Source organism: Cephus cinctus, unplaced genomic scaffold (genome assembly GCF_000341935.2).
Source record: "Cephus cinctus unplaced genomic scaffold, Ccin1 Ccin1_scaffold0351, whole genome shotgun sequence".
NCBI classification, from domain to species: Eukaryota; Metazoa; Arthropoda; class Insecta; order Hymenoptera; family Cephidae; genus Cephus; species Cephus cinctus.
This window is the reverse complement of record NW_014333043.1, coordinates 427,782-442,043: the sequence shown is the minus strand read 5'-3', so window position 1 is coordinate 442,043 and position 14,262 is coordinate 427,782. Positions and strand designations below refer to the sequence as shown.

At 44.1% G+C, this 14,262-nt stretch overlaps 1 protein-coding gene across 9 annotated transcripts in view; it reads left to right on the top strand.

Annotated features, from left to right (window-relative positions):
• Positions 1-14,262, top strand: part of LOC107267173 (uncharacterized protein CG43867) — a 55,246-nt gene that overhangs the window by 17,691 nt on the left and 23,293 nt on the right. For 2 of the 9 annotated variants that reach the window (XM_025084425.1, XM_015738509.2), the window contains exons 1-2: positions 10,028-10,369; positions 12,355-12,518. The exons of the other annotated variants lie outside the window; for them this stretch is intronic. In XM_025084425.1, coding sequence (XP_024940193.1) covers positions 12,444-12,518 — 75 coding nt within the window. In that variant the 5' untranslated portion in view covers positions 10,028-10,369; positions 12,355-12,443. Of the gene's footprint in view, positions 1-10,027; positions 10,370-12,354; positions 12,519-14,262 lie in introns of those variants that run through there. 9 annotated transcript variants of the gene reach the window in all.

Sequence of the window (14,262 nt, the reverse complement as noted above, 5' to 3'; positions counted from 1 at the left end):
CCCCCCCCCCCCCCTCTGCCCCCTCTCACGTTTTCTCCAAGTCTCCACACTACACACGCGTGCCATATACTCCCTCCTATTCCCTCTTCCTTACTTTTTAACTGTCTGTCCCACTCCCTCTTATGCTCTCTTTTCCTTTTCTTCTCTAACCTGCATGTATAGGTATCTCTGCCGATATCTAGTTGTCAAAAAGAGATATACTGGCCACCGGTGAGTCCCGGATAAACACCATAGAAGTATATACCAGCATCAGCGCAGGTCCCTGGTAAAATCCTTCGGGGATGCCAAGGATAGGGAGACGATAAGCAACCTTCAATATATCGTCCCTTTATTTCAAGAGGAGCGATTAATCTACCTTTCTGCCTATATCTACCTACGACCCTTTCGTTTCTGTACTATACATTATAGCATAGGGGTTAGTATATCATAGCATAGCATAGCATAGCATAGCATAGCATAGCGTAGCATACAGTACAGCAAGCTATTCCCGTAGGCGAATACGTGCAGTCTTCGTGCTTACCAGCCTCGGCGATACGACACCACAGGCTTGGTATACTTAAAAGGGGGCAATGCTAAGTATACCCTAAGAGGATCGGAGGCGTTCGGTTACGCTAGGAGGTCAAGGAGCATCCAAGTATCTCCTTTGTCTCTCGATAAACCCTTTCCTGTAATCCAGAATCACCTGAAGTACGTATACTGTATATACGTAAGAAACTGCAGTCGCGTGATCATCGAACAATCAGAAACAACATTCGACGTATATGTATAATACGTCAATTACGTATACAGCCCAGGCAACTGTTGAGCACACGACGAAGAAATTCGTACGGGAAAATGGCGTGGTAGTGGGTGACAATTGAAACTGGGAAGAAATAAGGGCGACTTGACTGCCGGTAGTGGAGAGACGATGAGTGGCGGTGGATGAGAAAATGAAGGAGAATGGAGTGAAAGAGAATGAGAGAGAGGGAAAAGCACTAGGCCGAACGAGTGCAACCGGTGGCGGAGGACTTGACTAGGGAAAATATTAATTACGTGGAAAGGAGGGTGGGGGGGATGGAGAAGAAGAAAATTAGGATAGGAGAACCCCCCCCCCCACACCCAACGGTAGGGTAAAACTAAGTGGTAGCCAGTGGAAATGGCTGTGCCGTACTCGTATAGCCAATGGGAAGAATGAGGAAGAAGAAAGGCGAAGGTGCACGCGGACGAGGACCAGGTGGTGGGGGTCGGGCAAGAACGAAGAAGAACAACAATAAAAGCCCCTGGTGTAATTTGTCATGGAGTTTCGCGGAACCAAGAGAAGTTCTAGGCGCATAGATGTACACTCGTTGGTAGAAGTTTTCCCATTATTATTAACGCTTTCGCCTCCTGGTCTTGCTTGAGTAACCCTACCCTTTGCCTTTAGCCAAGCTGAAATCTTGAGGAGGATATAGGGTTCTATCCTCGGGTCCCTCGCTAACCTCAGGTTACCTGTACCGATACTCTTTGACCCGATTAAGCTTCGTGTAGTTCTCGTTCGAATAATTATCGATGAATTGACTTTTTTCTTTGCTGCGAGGATATACCCATATATGGTGATCGTTAATGGACGTTATTACGGTTGTAGTTTTCACGTTGAGATTTAGTCGCGTATATACTGAGCGACGCGTTACGATCGCATGCCGAGCTCGTTAGCCGCCAAATCATTCTTGAGGGTTGATCGAAGGAGCGAAACTTCCTTTTACGATCCTAAGGAGAATTCGGTTGGTGTTTTTTTTTCATCTTCCGTCTTTCTCTTGCCTGGGTATTTTTTCCGGCTTTATCCTTGTCCCTTGTACTTTTTCGCTCTTACCTATACCGTAGCCCAATACCTTGGGCGCACTCTCGAGGTCGTTACAGCGCGCCGAGAGATCGTAAAACTTATCTGAAAGTAAAATGAAACCTCAATTAATGGCAGTGCGTGTTGTTGCGTCTCGAATATATGTATAGCAGAAGCCGTAAAGTGTGGCCTTATACGCGAAGTTAGCGCAGGGGGATGGTTCCGTCGTGGGATACTACGAGGGATGATTGGCACTCTTGAAAATTGCAGACTCTGGTCTTGGTATATGTCAGGTGAACCCATTTATAGAGGCTGCAGCGGGGCAACGTGGAAGCACAGCTGGGAGCTTTTAAAACGTACGACAGATTCGATTAAGCTTTCCGCCGTTTTTTAATACCTCTACGAGGGTAACTTATGCCTTTTCAGAATATTTTACGTGGACTTTTCAGGGTTCTGGGTACATAGCTATACCTATGTATACACTTTCGATGATATTTATAGTGGAGTCTGATATACTTACAGGGATAGTTAATACCAACGTGTAATGCACGAGTAGTGGGTAGTGGAGGCTTTAAAAATTCGAATGAGGGTGAATATCGTTGCCAACGTTACCCACTACTTATTAAGGGCTGCTATCTAGGCCAGAGACCACCCTGCCTCTGACTGTCTATACGGTGGGTCAGAGATCGCGCACCCTCTGGATAGACAGGAAAAAAATGATCCGTCCGCGAATATTAATGCGAGCCGTTTGAGCGGAAACCATTTCTTTTCTCAAAAAACAATAGATCTCTCGTGTCTGCGCAGTCGCGAGATTCTCTCGTTATTTTTTTCATCCCTTAACTCTCCTACCGCGCTGGTCTTCGAGTCGCTTCGCTCTATTGTCCACGGGCATCCTTTTTCGTTTTGTCGATAGGTGGGTGGGAAGGGGGGTTGAAAAAAAAAGAAAAAAGAATCTGACTCGGGAGTGTCCCCAGGGGGTGGAAAAGCGGAAGGGGTGCAGGGGCAGTCCCGTCGAACCGATGGAACTGACCGGGACGAGGGTAGTTTAAATCGAGGTGGAAAGTGAAAAAACAAGAAATGGAGAAATAAGTTGGGAAAGGGTGTCGCCAAACGATTTAGTGAAACAGTTCCCTTCGGAGGCGATAAGGGTTGATGTGCCAGACGATAATCCACATAAAAGGGGATATTCAGCCAATGCAACCCCACCCTCCCAATACCTTTTCTACTGTTATACCCTTTCTCTTGGGCCATACTAAGCCCCATCCCTTAGTCCTCTTCCTCCCCCTGCCACCACCGCTGACCCAGCATCCCTCTATCTCCGAGTTTCTCCATTTACCCAGTATTCTCTCTCGGCAGCTTAATTGAAAAGCACCCGCTCACTGGGTTTGCAGTTTTATCGCTTCATTTAGAACCGAACCTCTCGATCGACTCTCGTTCTCGGAAGTGTCGGGCTTTCGGGGCCACTTCCGGCTCTTCCCGAAGTAGGATAGTCCAAGATTGAGAGCGCTATACCGACAATCATAATGTAATATACCGAAAGAGAGAGAGAGAGAGAGAGACACACTGAGTCTCCTTTCAGATGAATACTCGGAACGGTCCGAAGTATATACATAGTAATAGTAGTAGCAGTCTAGTAGTAACGGTAGTAGTGGTAGCAGGTCCACCATTGTTTAGCTTGATAAATGAAGTAGCCGCAGCCCAAGTAGCTACCGTATCTAAGCTACAATGCCCGCGATATATTGTCCCGGGTTTAATTCAATGAAGGAAACCGTGGCTTTCGACTGCCTTTCGAAAGAAGGACTTTGCCCTCTCCTTCCCGAACTCCCTTCCGAAAGTCAAAGAGAAAGTCAGCCAGCGCCACTTCGATCTTTGCACTTTTCATCTCTATATATACTTGACTTCCATTTGTTTTCCCTCGCTCGCTCAACGCAAGTTCAGATAAAAGGGACATTAGGCATCGATCTGCCATGCGGAAAGTAAAACTTCCTCAAGGATAGACAGAGACGAAGTAAAACTACCGAAGCTTCTTCTCCCGTGATAAATCGGAAATTGAAAAGCTGCGAATCTACCATGAAGACCCCTCGAACTGATCCCCTCTGACTATATATACACGTAGACCGAAGAGCTTTAATAAGAAAAATCCACCTACCCGTATACACCCTACAAATATCACGCTTATCATCTGGATGATAAACTTTTATCCTCAGAGTCAAAGAATTCTCCCTTACGTACCGATACGTCCGAATCAAGAAACTGGCAGCATCGTCACGCAGTCCTTGCTATCTTATTTATCTATTGTCACGCTCTCCTTGGTCCAGCTATTCGTCTGTAAAATCAGGTCTATTCGGTTTTCCCGTTTTACCGTATTATCCTCGACCGGTTGATACGCTCGGAAGTGTTTTCCGCGCCTGGCCTTATTAACTCCGAGTGTCTGTTCCCGGTAATGCTATTTATAAAATTAACGCTAACCCTGTGGCGCTAGCTCTTTTCTTCTAGTAAGAGAGAGAGAGAGAGAGAGACATCTAAGTACGACTTGGCTTGGTTTTCGCTCGACTCGTTAGTTTCTCCACACCGCAGAAATAATCCCTCTCCTGGAAATATCTTCTCGGAAGGATAAGTCTCGGGTAACACGACCTCTGGCTACTCCGTTATAATAATCCCGGCCCTGGCTTTAGATTTAAAAACTCGAACGACTCGGAATATATATATTTCGAATGTCTACGCATGGCATGTATATGCAGACCATGTGTGTATATATGGTTTACGGTTATCAGCGTAGAATCGTTCAAGCCTTATTAGAATTCCTGGCAGGATACATAAGTGTCAAAATCAGTATTAGAGATAATGTCTAATGGACGTATATGAGGGTTAGGCTATCGACTGGAGTGTTAGTTGTGAGGATGAGAGTCAAAGGGGCTGAGAGGATGATGCTGAGTTAAGGGTACGTGTGCTACCCCGGTGATTATCTTAGCCTGCAATGAAGCCCTACAGTGAGATACTACTGTGGTCTCATTCTCTCCCTCCCTCCTGCCAGTCTCTCTCTCTCTCTCTCTCTCTCTCTCTCTCTCTCTCTCTCTCCGATGCTTCTCTTCTGTTTATGACAATGATGGATGCGCCTCGCGAGCAATTTATCATTTTCCCGCTCGACTCAGACTCCCAGTGCCCGGGTCCACGCTCTTCTAAGCTTGGGATAAGCTCTCGGGAACGTTCTGGCCGATACTACCGTCTCCTACTAATTCACTGACCCTTTCCTTCCCCTATCTCTCTCTCTCTCTCTCTCTCTCTCTGTCTTTAATTTCATCCTATCGCTTCCGGTTCTCTCAAGTGACCTCAGGAACGTCGTGTCACCGAATTTGGATCAGCATCGCATGTCTACGAATTTATTGGTCACCTGGTCTATACGCAGCAGGTTTAGGTCACATTTCCCTTGTACTTATTCTGTACCGGGTGTGACGTTTAATTTTATACGATATTCAGCCACGAACGTAAACAGGCGAAAAATGTATAAAAATCAATACGTGCAACGTCTTGCGTAACGAGTACGTATTCCGGATGCACATTTTGACTGAGGTCGGGCGACTACGAGTCCAAGCTCATTATCTCGGCCGAATGGATTAAGCGTGCATCATCAATCGTACAGAATTTTTCTTCGTCATTCCTATTAGAACTCGTTCGGCTTTCTTCGTGAATCTCACGAGTTTTAACGATCCCTTAATCGGCATCCTCAGCCGATGTCCTCGTCTCGTTACGTCCACGTGACGACGTCCCTGCGGTATCCTGACTTCCGTCCGAATATATCGATGCCCGCGATCGTGAATTCATTCGTCGACTTTTTCAAGTAATTGCAGAGGGCTGGAATCGCGGGGGAAAAAGAGTCTGGCAATGAAGATGCCTCTAGGAAAATATATGGGAAATCTTTGTACAGCTTACAGATCCAATATATACATATATACCTTTACTGGATATAGACTTTATGCTTAGAACAAAAGGCAGATCATTGAATCGACAGGATTCCGTATATAGGACGTACATGGACAAAGAGGGAGAAAATAAAGGGAAGTAAATAATGGGGATGCAGCGGGGAAAAATAAAAAAAGTTTCTACGAGCTTCCAGCGTTGAACAATACCTACTGCATAGGGTGTGTGTACCCGTGTATAAATAAATTTACAGGAAACGGTGGGAATACAAATACCCCGTCGCGCTCAAAAAGATTCCAATACCGTCGTGGGGTTTGTGTTTAATTCCATCGACTTTGCGAACGCCTCACGTCACTTTATAACATTCAAAATTCACAGCACTCTTGTACCTCTGTAGGTATCTTGTTTTCGTCTTTCTTATATTATACCGTAGTATGTATGTATATGCCGTATAAACGAAAGGGCTGCTTCCAGAATACTCGTCCCGGTCTGCCGGGATTAGAAACAGGAGGGGACCTTCACAATACGAGTGAGGATAACGAGGGAATCTCGAAACTCTAAACGTACCGTTAACCATTGTCAACAGACAGCTGACTAACCGTGGTTAGAATCTCTGCTACCATGGAAAAGGATTAGGTCGATTGAAACTTTGCCAACCTTCTCTCTAATTGGTAATACCGTAGGGTATACCTGTACTGTGTTTATTATAGGTTATATACGGTTGTCCATGCAGTAGTAAGTGCGTACTTTAATTGCACTTGGGTTAATGCTAAATTATGCTAATTTCTAATCTTATAGCTAGTTCTGACATTTCGCAAATTCTTATTTATGAGCACTTTTTTTTTTTTTTAAGTATTTTTCTCACTTTTTTCTGCACTGTTGTGCAATATCTTAAAATGCCCTACTCTCCATTACGCGTTCTCTACCCCATTTCTCACGTTGCTATTTGAATCCTTATCTTGAAGGACTATCAGAAATATGAGTAGCATAAGCGCGCGTTAGGCTCCTTAGTGCTACGGGGTTGCCTGGCTGACTGGTTCGTTCCTTTGGCGGACTGGTTGGCCTGACCGAGTCACTTAGGGCGTTCTATCTTCATCTTAATGATCAAAAAGATGATTAGGGCTATCTGCCAAATTAATCTGGATCATTTGGAAGACAGATTTACGCCGTTATCAGCGGTCTACGTTTAAATTTCATTATGGGGACCTGCGACGGCTTTTCGGTTTAGTACAACTGAGTATATATATGTATATGTGTGTGTATAAATATATGCACATTGAAATTACGGCGACGCCAGTTTCTACACTTTTTCATGATATTGTCTCATATACAGGGTGGGGTGAATTTATAGTGACCAGGTTGATTTTTTCGGAAACGAAGCCAGATATAAGAAAATATTTCAGACAGATGTTGTAGAATTTCAAGGGGGACGGAAGATTCCGTTATTGAATTCCTGAAAAGGTATTCAATTTTGAGTCTAAAAGTACAAGTACACTAGTGACCCAAAATTGACAGGTGATGAGATATTTTAAAAATAAGAAAAAAATATCCAATGTAGATAACTTACTTGGTTAACTGGGACGTATTGTGCACGCGGTATAATATCCTATCACCTTTCAATTTTGGGTCATTAGTGCACTCGTACTTTAAGACTCGAAATTGAATGCTCTTTTGATTTCCGGAAAAAAAAGATTACATCGTCCCGTTGAAAAAATAAAAGCTAACCTTCGAATTACTTCAAAGCCTACACTCAGGAAGTAATTCAATAAAGAAATCTTGCGTCCCCCTTTAAACCTCAAAACTTCTGTTTGAAACAATTTTCTATATCTGGCTTCGTTTCCGAAAAAAATCCACCTGGTCAATACAAATGCCCCACCCTGTACATTCGAACCTCGTGGTGATATCCGATACCCGGCAAGCCCCTCGGTAAATGCATTTAACCCCTCAGGAATTTGATAGCGTCTTTCAAGACGATTCAGTATCCAAGATCATTTTCTTCAGAGTCCAAAGGAATAAAAAATTCTTTGAACATCTGATCAAAAAAAAAAAAAGTACTTTAAATTGCATCCATATATATAGTATACATATATATACACACAGCAGGTGGATACTCGTACTACGAGATACCAACGTAAACGAGAATCTTTCATCGAATCGTATAAATTTCCGTAGAACAAATAAATCCGAAAATTCGTTTAATCGTTATCGTTTCAATTAAGCGCGCGAGGGTCGTGTCGTAACTGGATGTGTATACAGTACAAAAAGAGGGGACGAAAGTGTTTGTGGGATAAACAGACGTATCAGTACGCGCAGAACACACGAATCGAATCCGTGGTAGCGGAGCAGCGGCATCATCCCCTGAATGGCGTATAGCTGTACGTGGGACGGAGGGAGGCAAGGCCAGGAAGAAGGCGAAGGCCACGGGGCCTCCCATGCCTGACGCTGACTTACCAGGATGAACTTACGCCCTGCGTAATTTTGGCAGTCAGGCTGGTCTTATCGAGTTTCGAAGATCCGAGGAAGAGGGTAGCTTCCTACCTCGGTAACTAACCCCATCCCTTCCCCTTCTCCCTCCCCCCGAAGCACGCCTGCTTCACTTGTACACCAGCTACGAAAGTTCCCTTTGCCCCCTTACGCTAGCCTGACCCCTTGCCTCCCTCTATGGCCTATTCCATCCCGTCGACTCTCCTCTTGTCAGGCCTCGACAAAAGTCCGCAAAATTAAATATTGATTTTGCTTGAATGTACCTATATTGGCTGCCAGTACGGTTCCTTTTTTCATTTATCTCTCTCTTCGTCCCTCTTACTCTCCCTTGCTGTATCTGGTCCTCCTTTCTCCTTCGTCCCCTCGAAAATCCCGTCTACGGAGTTTATCGCTGATTTCAGCAAAAACCCACTTAGCGTGCTGTAAAAAGCACAAAAGCGAAAGCTGCGCCGCTTGCATCTCCGACCCCTCCCACAACCTGTCGTCTTCAGTATTACGAAACGCGTCTGTATACATTTATCTTACGACTCTGGAAACGCTCGCTCTTCGCCCGAAGATCGACGCCAATTTCCGATTTCATAATAAAGCATCCTCGCGATTTATTCTTATACCGACGAGATGGGAATAAAGTTAATTTTTTTTTTTTTTTTTTTTTTTTTTTTTTTTTTTTATCTATTCCAAGGGATTTCGGATTTGGGGAACCGATTGGTACAATTGATATATGAACGTTAGTTTCTCGGGAAAATACGTTCCTGCCGTCTATGTACGAATCCGAAGGGGATGATTGTCGATAAAAAAGAAAGGGATAACTAGTTTAAACATAAAGGAGGAAAAACGTCACGATTAATTTCGCACGAGCGATAACGCTGTGAAAATTCCAGTCACGAGTCAGCCGGGCAGGAATTTCACTAAAATTCCGAGCATAGCTACCGGTCAGCCCGGGGGGTCAGTGTAATGAAAGCACGCTGCTGCAGGTTAATTAACCTATCGAATTAATTAATCACCGTAAGAGGGTTTAATGAGGGTCGCGCCGTACGTACCTAAATTGGAAATTTTAAATGGATATATGTATATACACACGTCATAACCAGACCCGTGCATCGTCGTCACATATGCTCCACGTACCTTCACCCCGTTCGCTCATACGTAATTTGTCTAACTCGTGTAATACGCTGTATCACTGTAATCAACTATATCACTGTATCTACTATTTTTACATATGTATATTCGTTCACCTCCTAACGTAACTTATATGCACGTTCAGCGAGCATTTTCAGTACCGTCGTACTCAATACCCATGGAAACGTCATCCCTCGGTAATTGACACTTCCTGTTTAGCACTGCTCGCTACTGACGTCATTGCTGTATCACAAAAGGAAAAGGGCATTCAGTCGGACTTTTGAAAAACCCATCCCCCTCACTTGGCTCCAATCGTCAAACACTGTCTTTATATGCACCTTCGTTATCTGTACCGTGTTCCGTTATAGCTCGGGGATACATACACCGGGTGTGAAAATGGCGCGCTATTCAAATTCGTGGATATTGGATTTCGAAAATTCTTTAGAAATAAGATGAATTGAAAATTTGCAAAAAAAATTTAAATACTGTTTAATTGGATCGACCCATTAAAAAAAAAAAAAAAAAAAAAAAAAAAGAGGAAAGCGAGTTGGCGCGATGAGCTTGCGCGCAACGTGCTCTCCTCCTTTCCCCCGTCTCCGCGGCGTCGCGACGCGCGACAAAACACTCAGTGCTCCGTATCCTGCGGCCGAGTGTAGTTGCGGCACTCGCGTTGCGTTTTACACGGTTTGCCTACCGCGCGTCATATATAGAAACACACACGTGGTACTCGTATACCGATAGACGCAATCTAGACACTTCGTTTCCGGTCGCTGAAGTAGTCGCCGATAAAATCCTTTGGAAAATCGATAAAGATGTGATTCGATATCTGTATATCCTGTCGTTTGAGTGGGGTGCATTGCGACGGTTGATAGCGTGTGCGAATAAATAAAAAAGTCTGTGGCGAAACGCGTTCCCGTGTCGTAAGGGAAGGGTGGTGGTTTTACGTGGGTTAGCCGGGTGGGGAGGGGGGTAGGAATCTAGTATGAATTTTTTAGTCGTTACGTGAAAAGTCGCCTTGATACGAGCCAACCCGTCAGTTTATATTGCCGTGATGTATATATATATATATTTCTATATTTTATTTCCATCACCTTTCATCCTCCCTCGCATCTCTAAATTAACCCTGTGTAGCGTCATCACTCTTCGTTTTATCAGTTTTATTTTTTTTAATCTCATCCTTGTTTTTCATACAAATTGAGTTTTTCTCTTGTCTATCACGCCCGCTACTCGTCAAATATTTAAATTGGATATCCTTTCGCTCGCCGGTTCCTCGATTTGGGGCGTTTACTTTGGTCTGTTCGAAAGTTTAAGTACAGAGGAGAGAGAGAGAGAGAGAGAGAGAGAGAGAGAGAGAGAGAGAGAGAGAGAGAGATCGACGCCTCTCGACGCTCCAATAGAAATCTCAATTAATGCGAATTGTTCGCTAACAGCCCGTTTCCCAATTTTTCGCGCGTCTCGAACTTCCGCGTGGGAGATGATATATAAAATTTTTGTCAATTATCATTCGATACTCTAACCGCGTCCCGACGCCTCCACCTGAAAATCCTGACGAGAGGCTGCAAACGGCGGGCATACCGGTTTACGAAGTAGTAGACACTGGAATAAGGGGTTGTAGTTAGCCGGAGTTTATTCCTGCGTGAAAAAGGGCTAATCCAGCTCTTTCTCCCTCTCCGTCTCTCCGCGCCACCCCTCAACCCAAACCGTCACCCACCCTTCCTCCTGCCCTTTCGGATAACGCGAATTCGAGCGTCCATTTGATACTATAACGATTTGCAAATTTACTAGAGACAATTTATGTGGGGCATTTTAATCCCCCTGTGTATACCGTATACCTAACTACTGTCCAACGTATATACACGTCTCTCTGTATATACTGAAAGATTATTTCTGAACGTATTAACATTTATATAAAATGCGGCCGCGAGTTGCGTTTAATTAAATAACTTTGTTACAAAGAAATTTACATATTACTCGAGACAGAATATTATCGTTTTACGAATTAACGAGATTCGCTTCCCCTCTTGCCCCTCTGGTCGTCTCGTCGTCTACCACCCATCCACCCGGTAGCATCGGAGTACAAGATATTTTTCTCGTATTCATGAAGGACCACGCTTAGATGCTCAGGCTACATATGCGTGTGTGACTCAGCCTCTAAGAGGGTTCAACTTGTCGTAAATGTATTTGAAAATTTCATTTCCCTCGTAAGATCAAGGAATAACGTTGTGTACCCATACGGGACAAACAGGAAATCCTCTCTTTCCCCGGTATATCTTTGAAGAAAAATTTTATCCTTTTATTTGTCTCTTCCCTCCCCGACCTTCTTCTTTTTATACAGAAAAGATTCGAGTAGTCCTAAGGGTCTTCTAAACTCGGCTTAAAAATACTCAAGGCCGAAAATAGTTTCAGGATAGGATTTCTCTTTGGCCCTAAGACGTCGTGCGGGTTGACAGACGTCGCGGCGGCGGGCGTCGACGGCACTCGGGAGACGTCGCCGACGATGGGTAACTGCGAATTACAACAACGACTTTGCCACTATAATATCTATACGTGAAATTTTCTAAGACGTCGCGACGTCTTTTCTATGCAAAGTCGGAGAAGCGTCGAAAAAAAAAAAATTTTGGACACGGGTGATTAATAAGGGCAGATTAAAATAGTTTACTGTTAAAGATGAAAGACACATGGTCCCAGCGTATACATATGGAATCTGAAGTTGGTTCGTTATTCAGACGCGTCATTGGTCACGCCAATGTATCGTCTTCTAGTATTATTTTTTTTTCCCTTTTGTACTTAACCTCTAATTTATAGCGGCTCAACACGCGATCCCCCTGTTTTACTTTTTCCGCTCTATTCTAGTTTTTCTCTTTCCCCATTCCTTACCTTACTTTTCGTCAACTGTATACACCCTACTACTACCTACTTGACTAATACCAACTCCCGTCCTTGTACCTACTACCGATCCGTGTTGGCCCGTACCGACGCCCGGCGTCCATCGGCGAGGCCTTAACATAGGGATCCATTGGATCTATATATTTGACCAGATCGTGAAAAATCATCCAGCTGACCAATATATTCGTACGGTGTACGGGTACAGTGTGTTACAAAAGTTTTAACAGTCAGAGACATTCAAATGGTTCAACCCGTTAGAACTGAAAACAATAACTCCGCCCTGGAGATGGAATCCCTGGAGGAGATGCTTCGCAAGGTAATTCCATAATGATTGATATTTGAATTTTATTTTTTTTTTTATTTTTTACCTCGTTCATACTTTACATGCACGCTGCACTTGGAGAAGCGTGCCTAAACAGTGACTAATTAATGGACCTTCCGCGAGGAGGACGGATTCGTATTAAAATAAAAATTAGACTCTGCAATGAATGGGGGTTTTAACTGCTACTTCCTGTAATGTATTCCGTCAGGCTACGCTGAATGGGCCACTTAGCGAGCGTCCCACACACTCCACGACCATTTACGCACGTATATAAAAGCTTTGGATATATATGAGATACAGCCTCAGCCACAACCTAACACACTGAGGGATGCGTTCAACAAAGTCCCTCTTACACTTAAGCATTTTACCGGCTCTAAAGCTTTCCTCGTTGTTCGCTATACAGGAGCCGCCATTGTGGCTAATGGGTCAACCAAGTAAAAGTCCTTTAACGCCACTGATCGTGGATTATGGTCGTCCTTACTTTATTCTCTTTTCTTAGCTCCTGTATATTTTATCACGCAAAAGGATACTCGAGAGAGCCACGGTCCATTGGTACCACTGTACGTGCGGATTTTCTTTAAGGAATTTTAATGGTATGGAATACTCGTATCTTGCATTTAGAAATCCTAGGGATTTTGTCGCTCACCATTTCTTTCATTGTCACGCTTTCCGGTCGCTAGGGATTTTTTGTTCGTCGTCGTGTTGCCATAGTGCGTACTCGAGAACGTGACTTTAATGTCAGTCTCCTCAGTCTTTGATGATCCCTAGTGACAAACGCCTCTTTCCGCCGTGTTAAATGCTTTCTTTTCGCGCCTTGTATTTTGCTTCTTGTACTTTTCACTTTTGTTTCTCTTTTTTTTTTTTTCTCTTTAACAAGTCCTGATGCTTTGTCTTTCTTTGCCTTATCGTTTCCCAGTGACGGGATCGTTCTTGGATCAGGGTGCGCGTGGCTCTATTTTTAAGGATCGAGGTAATCCCATAGGCAGATTGATAAATTGAAGAAATGTCTAGGCGCCATCTCATTCCAAGATGGCGAACCGATCGGGTCGCATCACTGAAAACCAAGGACGATATGTTGTCTGGGTCGTCGAAGGGGCTCAGTGTGCTGTCTAGCAGAATCGTAGGAAGAAAAGGGACGAAGTGGGAGAAAATGAAAGTGAAATAGACACCACATTGAAAAAGATACTGGTTTGCAAAACTATTATAAGCTTCACGGGGTAGTTTAACCTGGAGTATATATTGTATACCATCCTTACAACCCCTCTCGACCTACCCCTCCGACGTCGTGTTAAAAATGAGACCATTCGCGAGCACTTTGGCGTGAACTGCCGAGACGCTTTGTCGGAAAATCGCGAAAATATTTCACAGACTTTCCCTTTAGGTTGATGCCATCAATATAATAAAACTAGCTGGGTTATATACTTCCAAGTCCGTAGGGATGGTGTAGGGCGGCGGGGGGGGGGAGGGCTGTGTTCCGTAAGAACTGGAAGGGACGAGTGTCGCTAAGGGAGGAAACAGAGAAAGTACGAGGAGAGAGAAAGGGTAGTCGGGACCAATAAGTCCTGAGCGACGGAAAATAGAAATAAATAAGGATAGGGGTTTGAAATCTACAAAGTCATTTTTTTTCTTTTTCTCTCTTATCTTTCTCCTCCTTCTTCCTCTGCTTATCCGCATTTCCATCCCTTTCGTATTTTTCCTTAAATCCTGTATCCAATCTATCCTAACCCCCCCCCCCCCC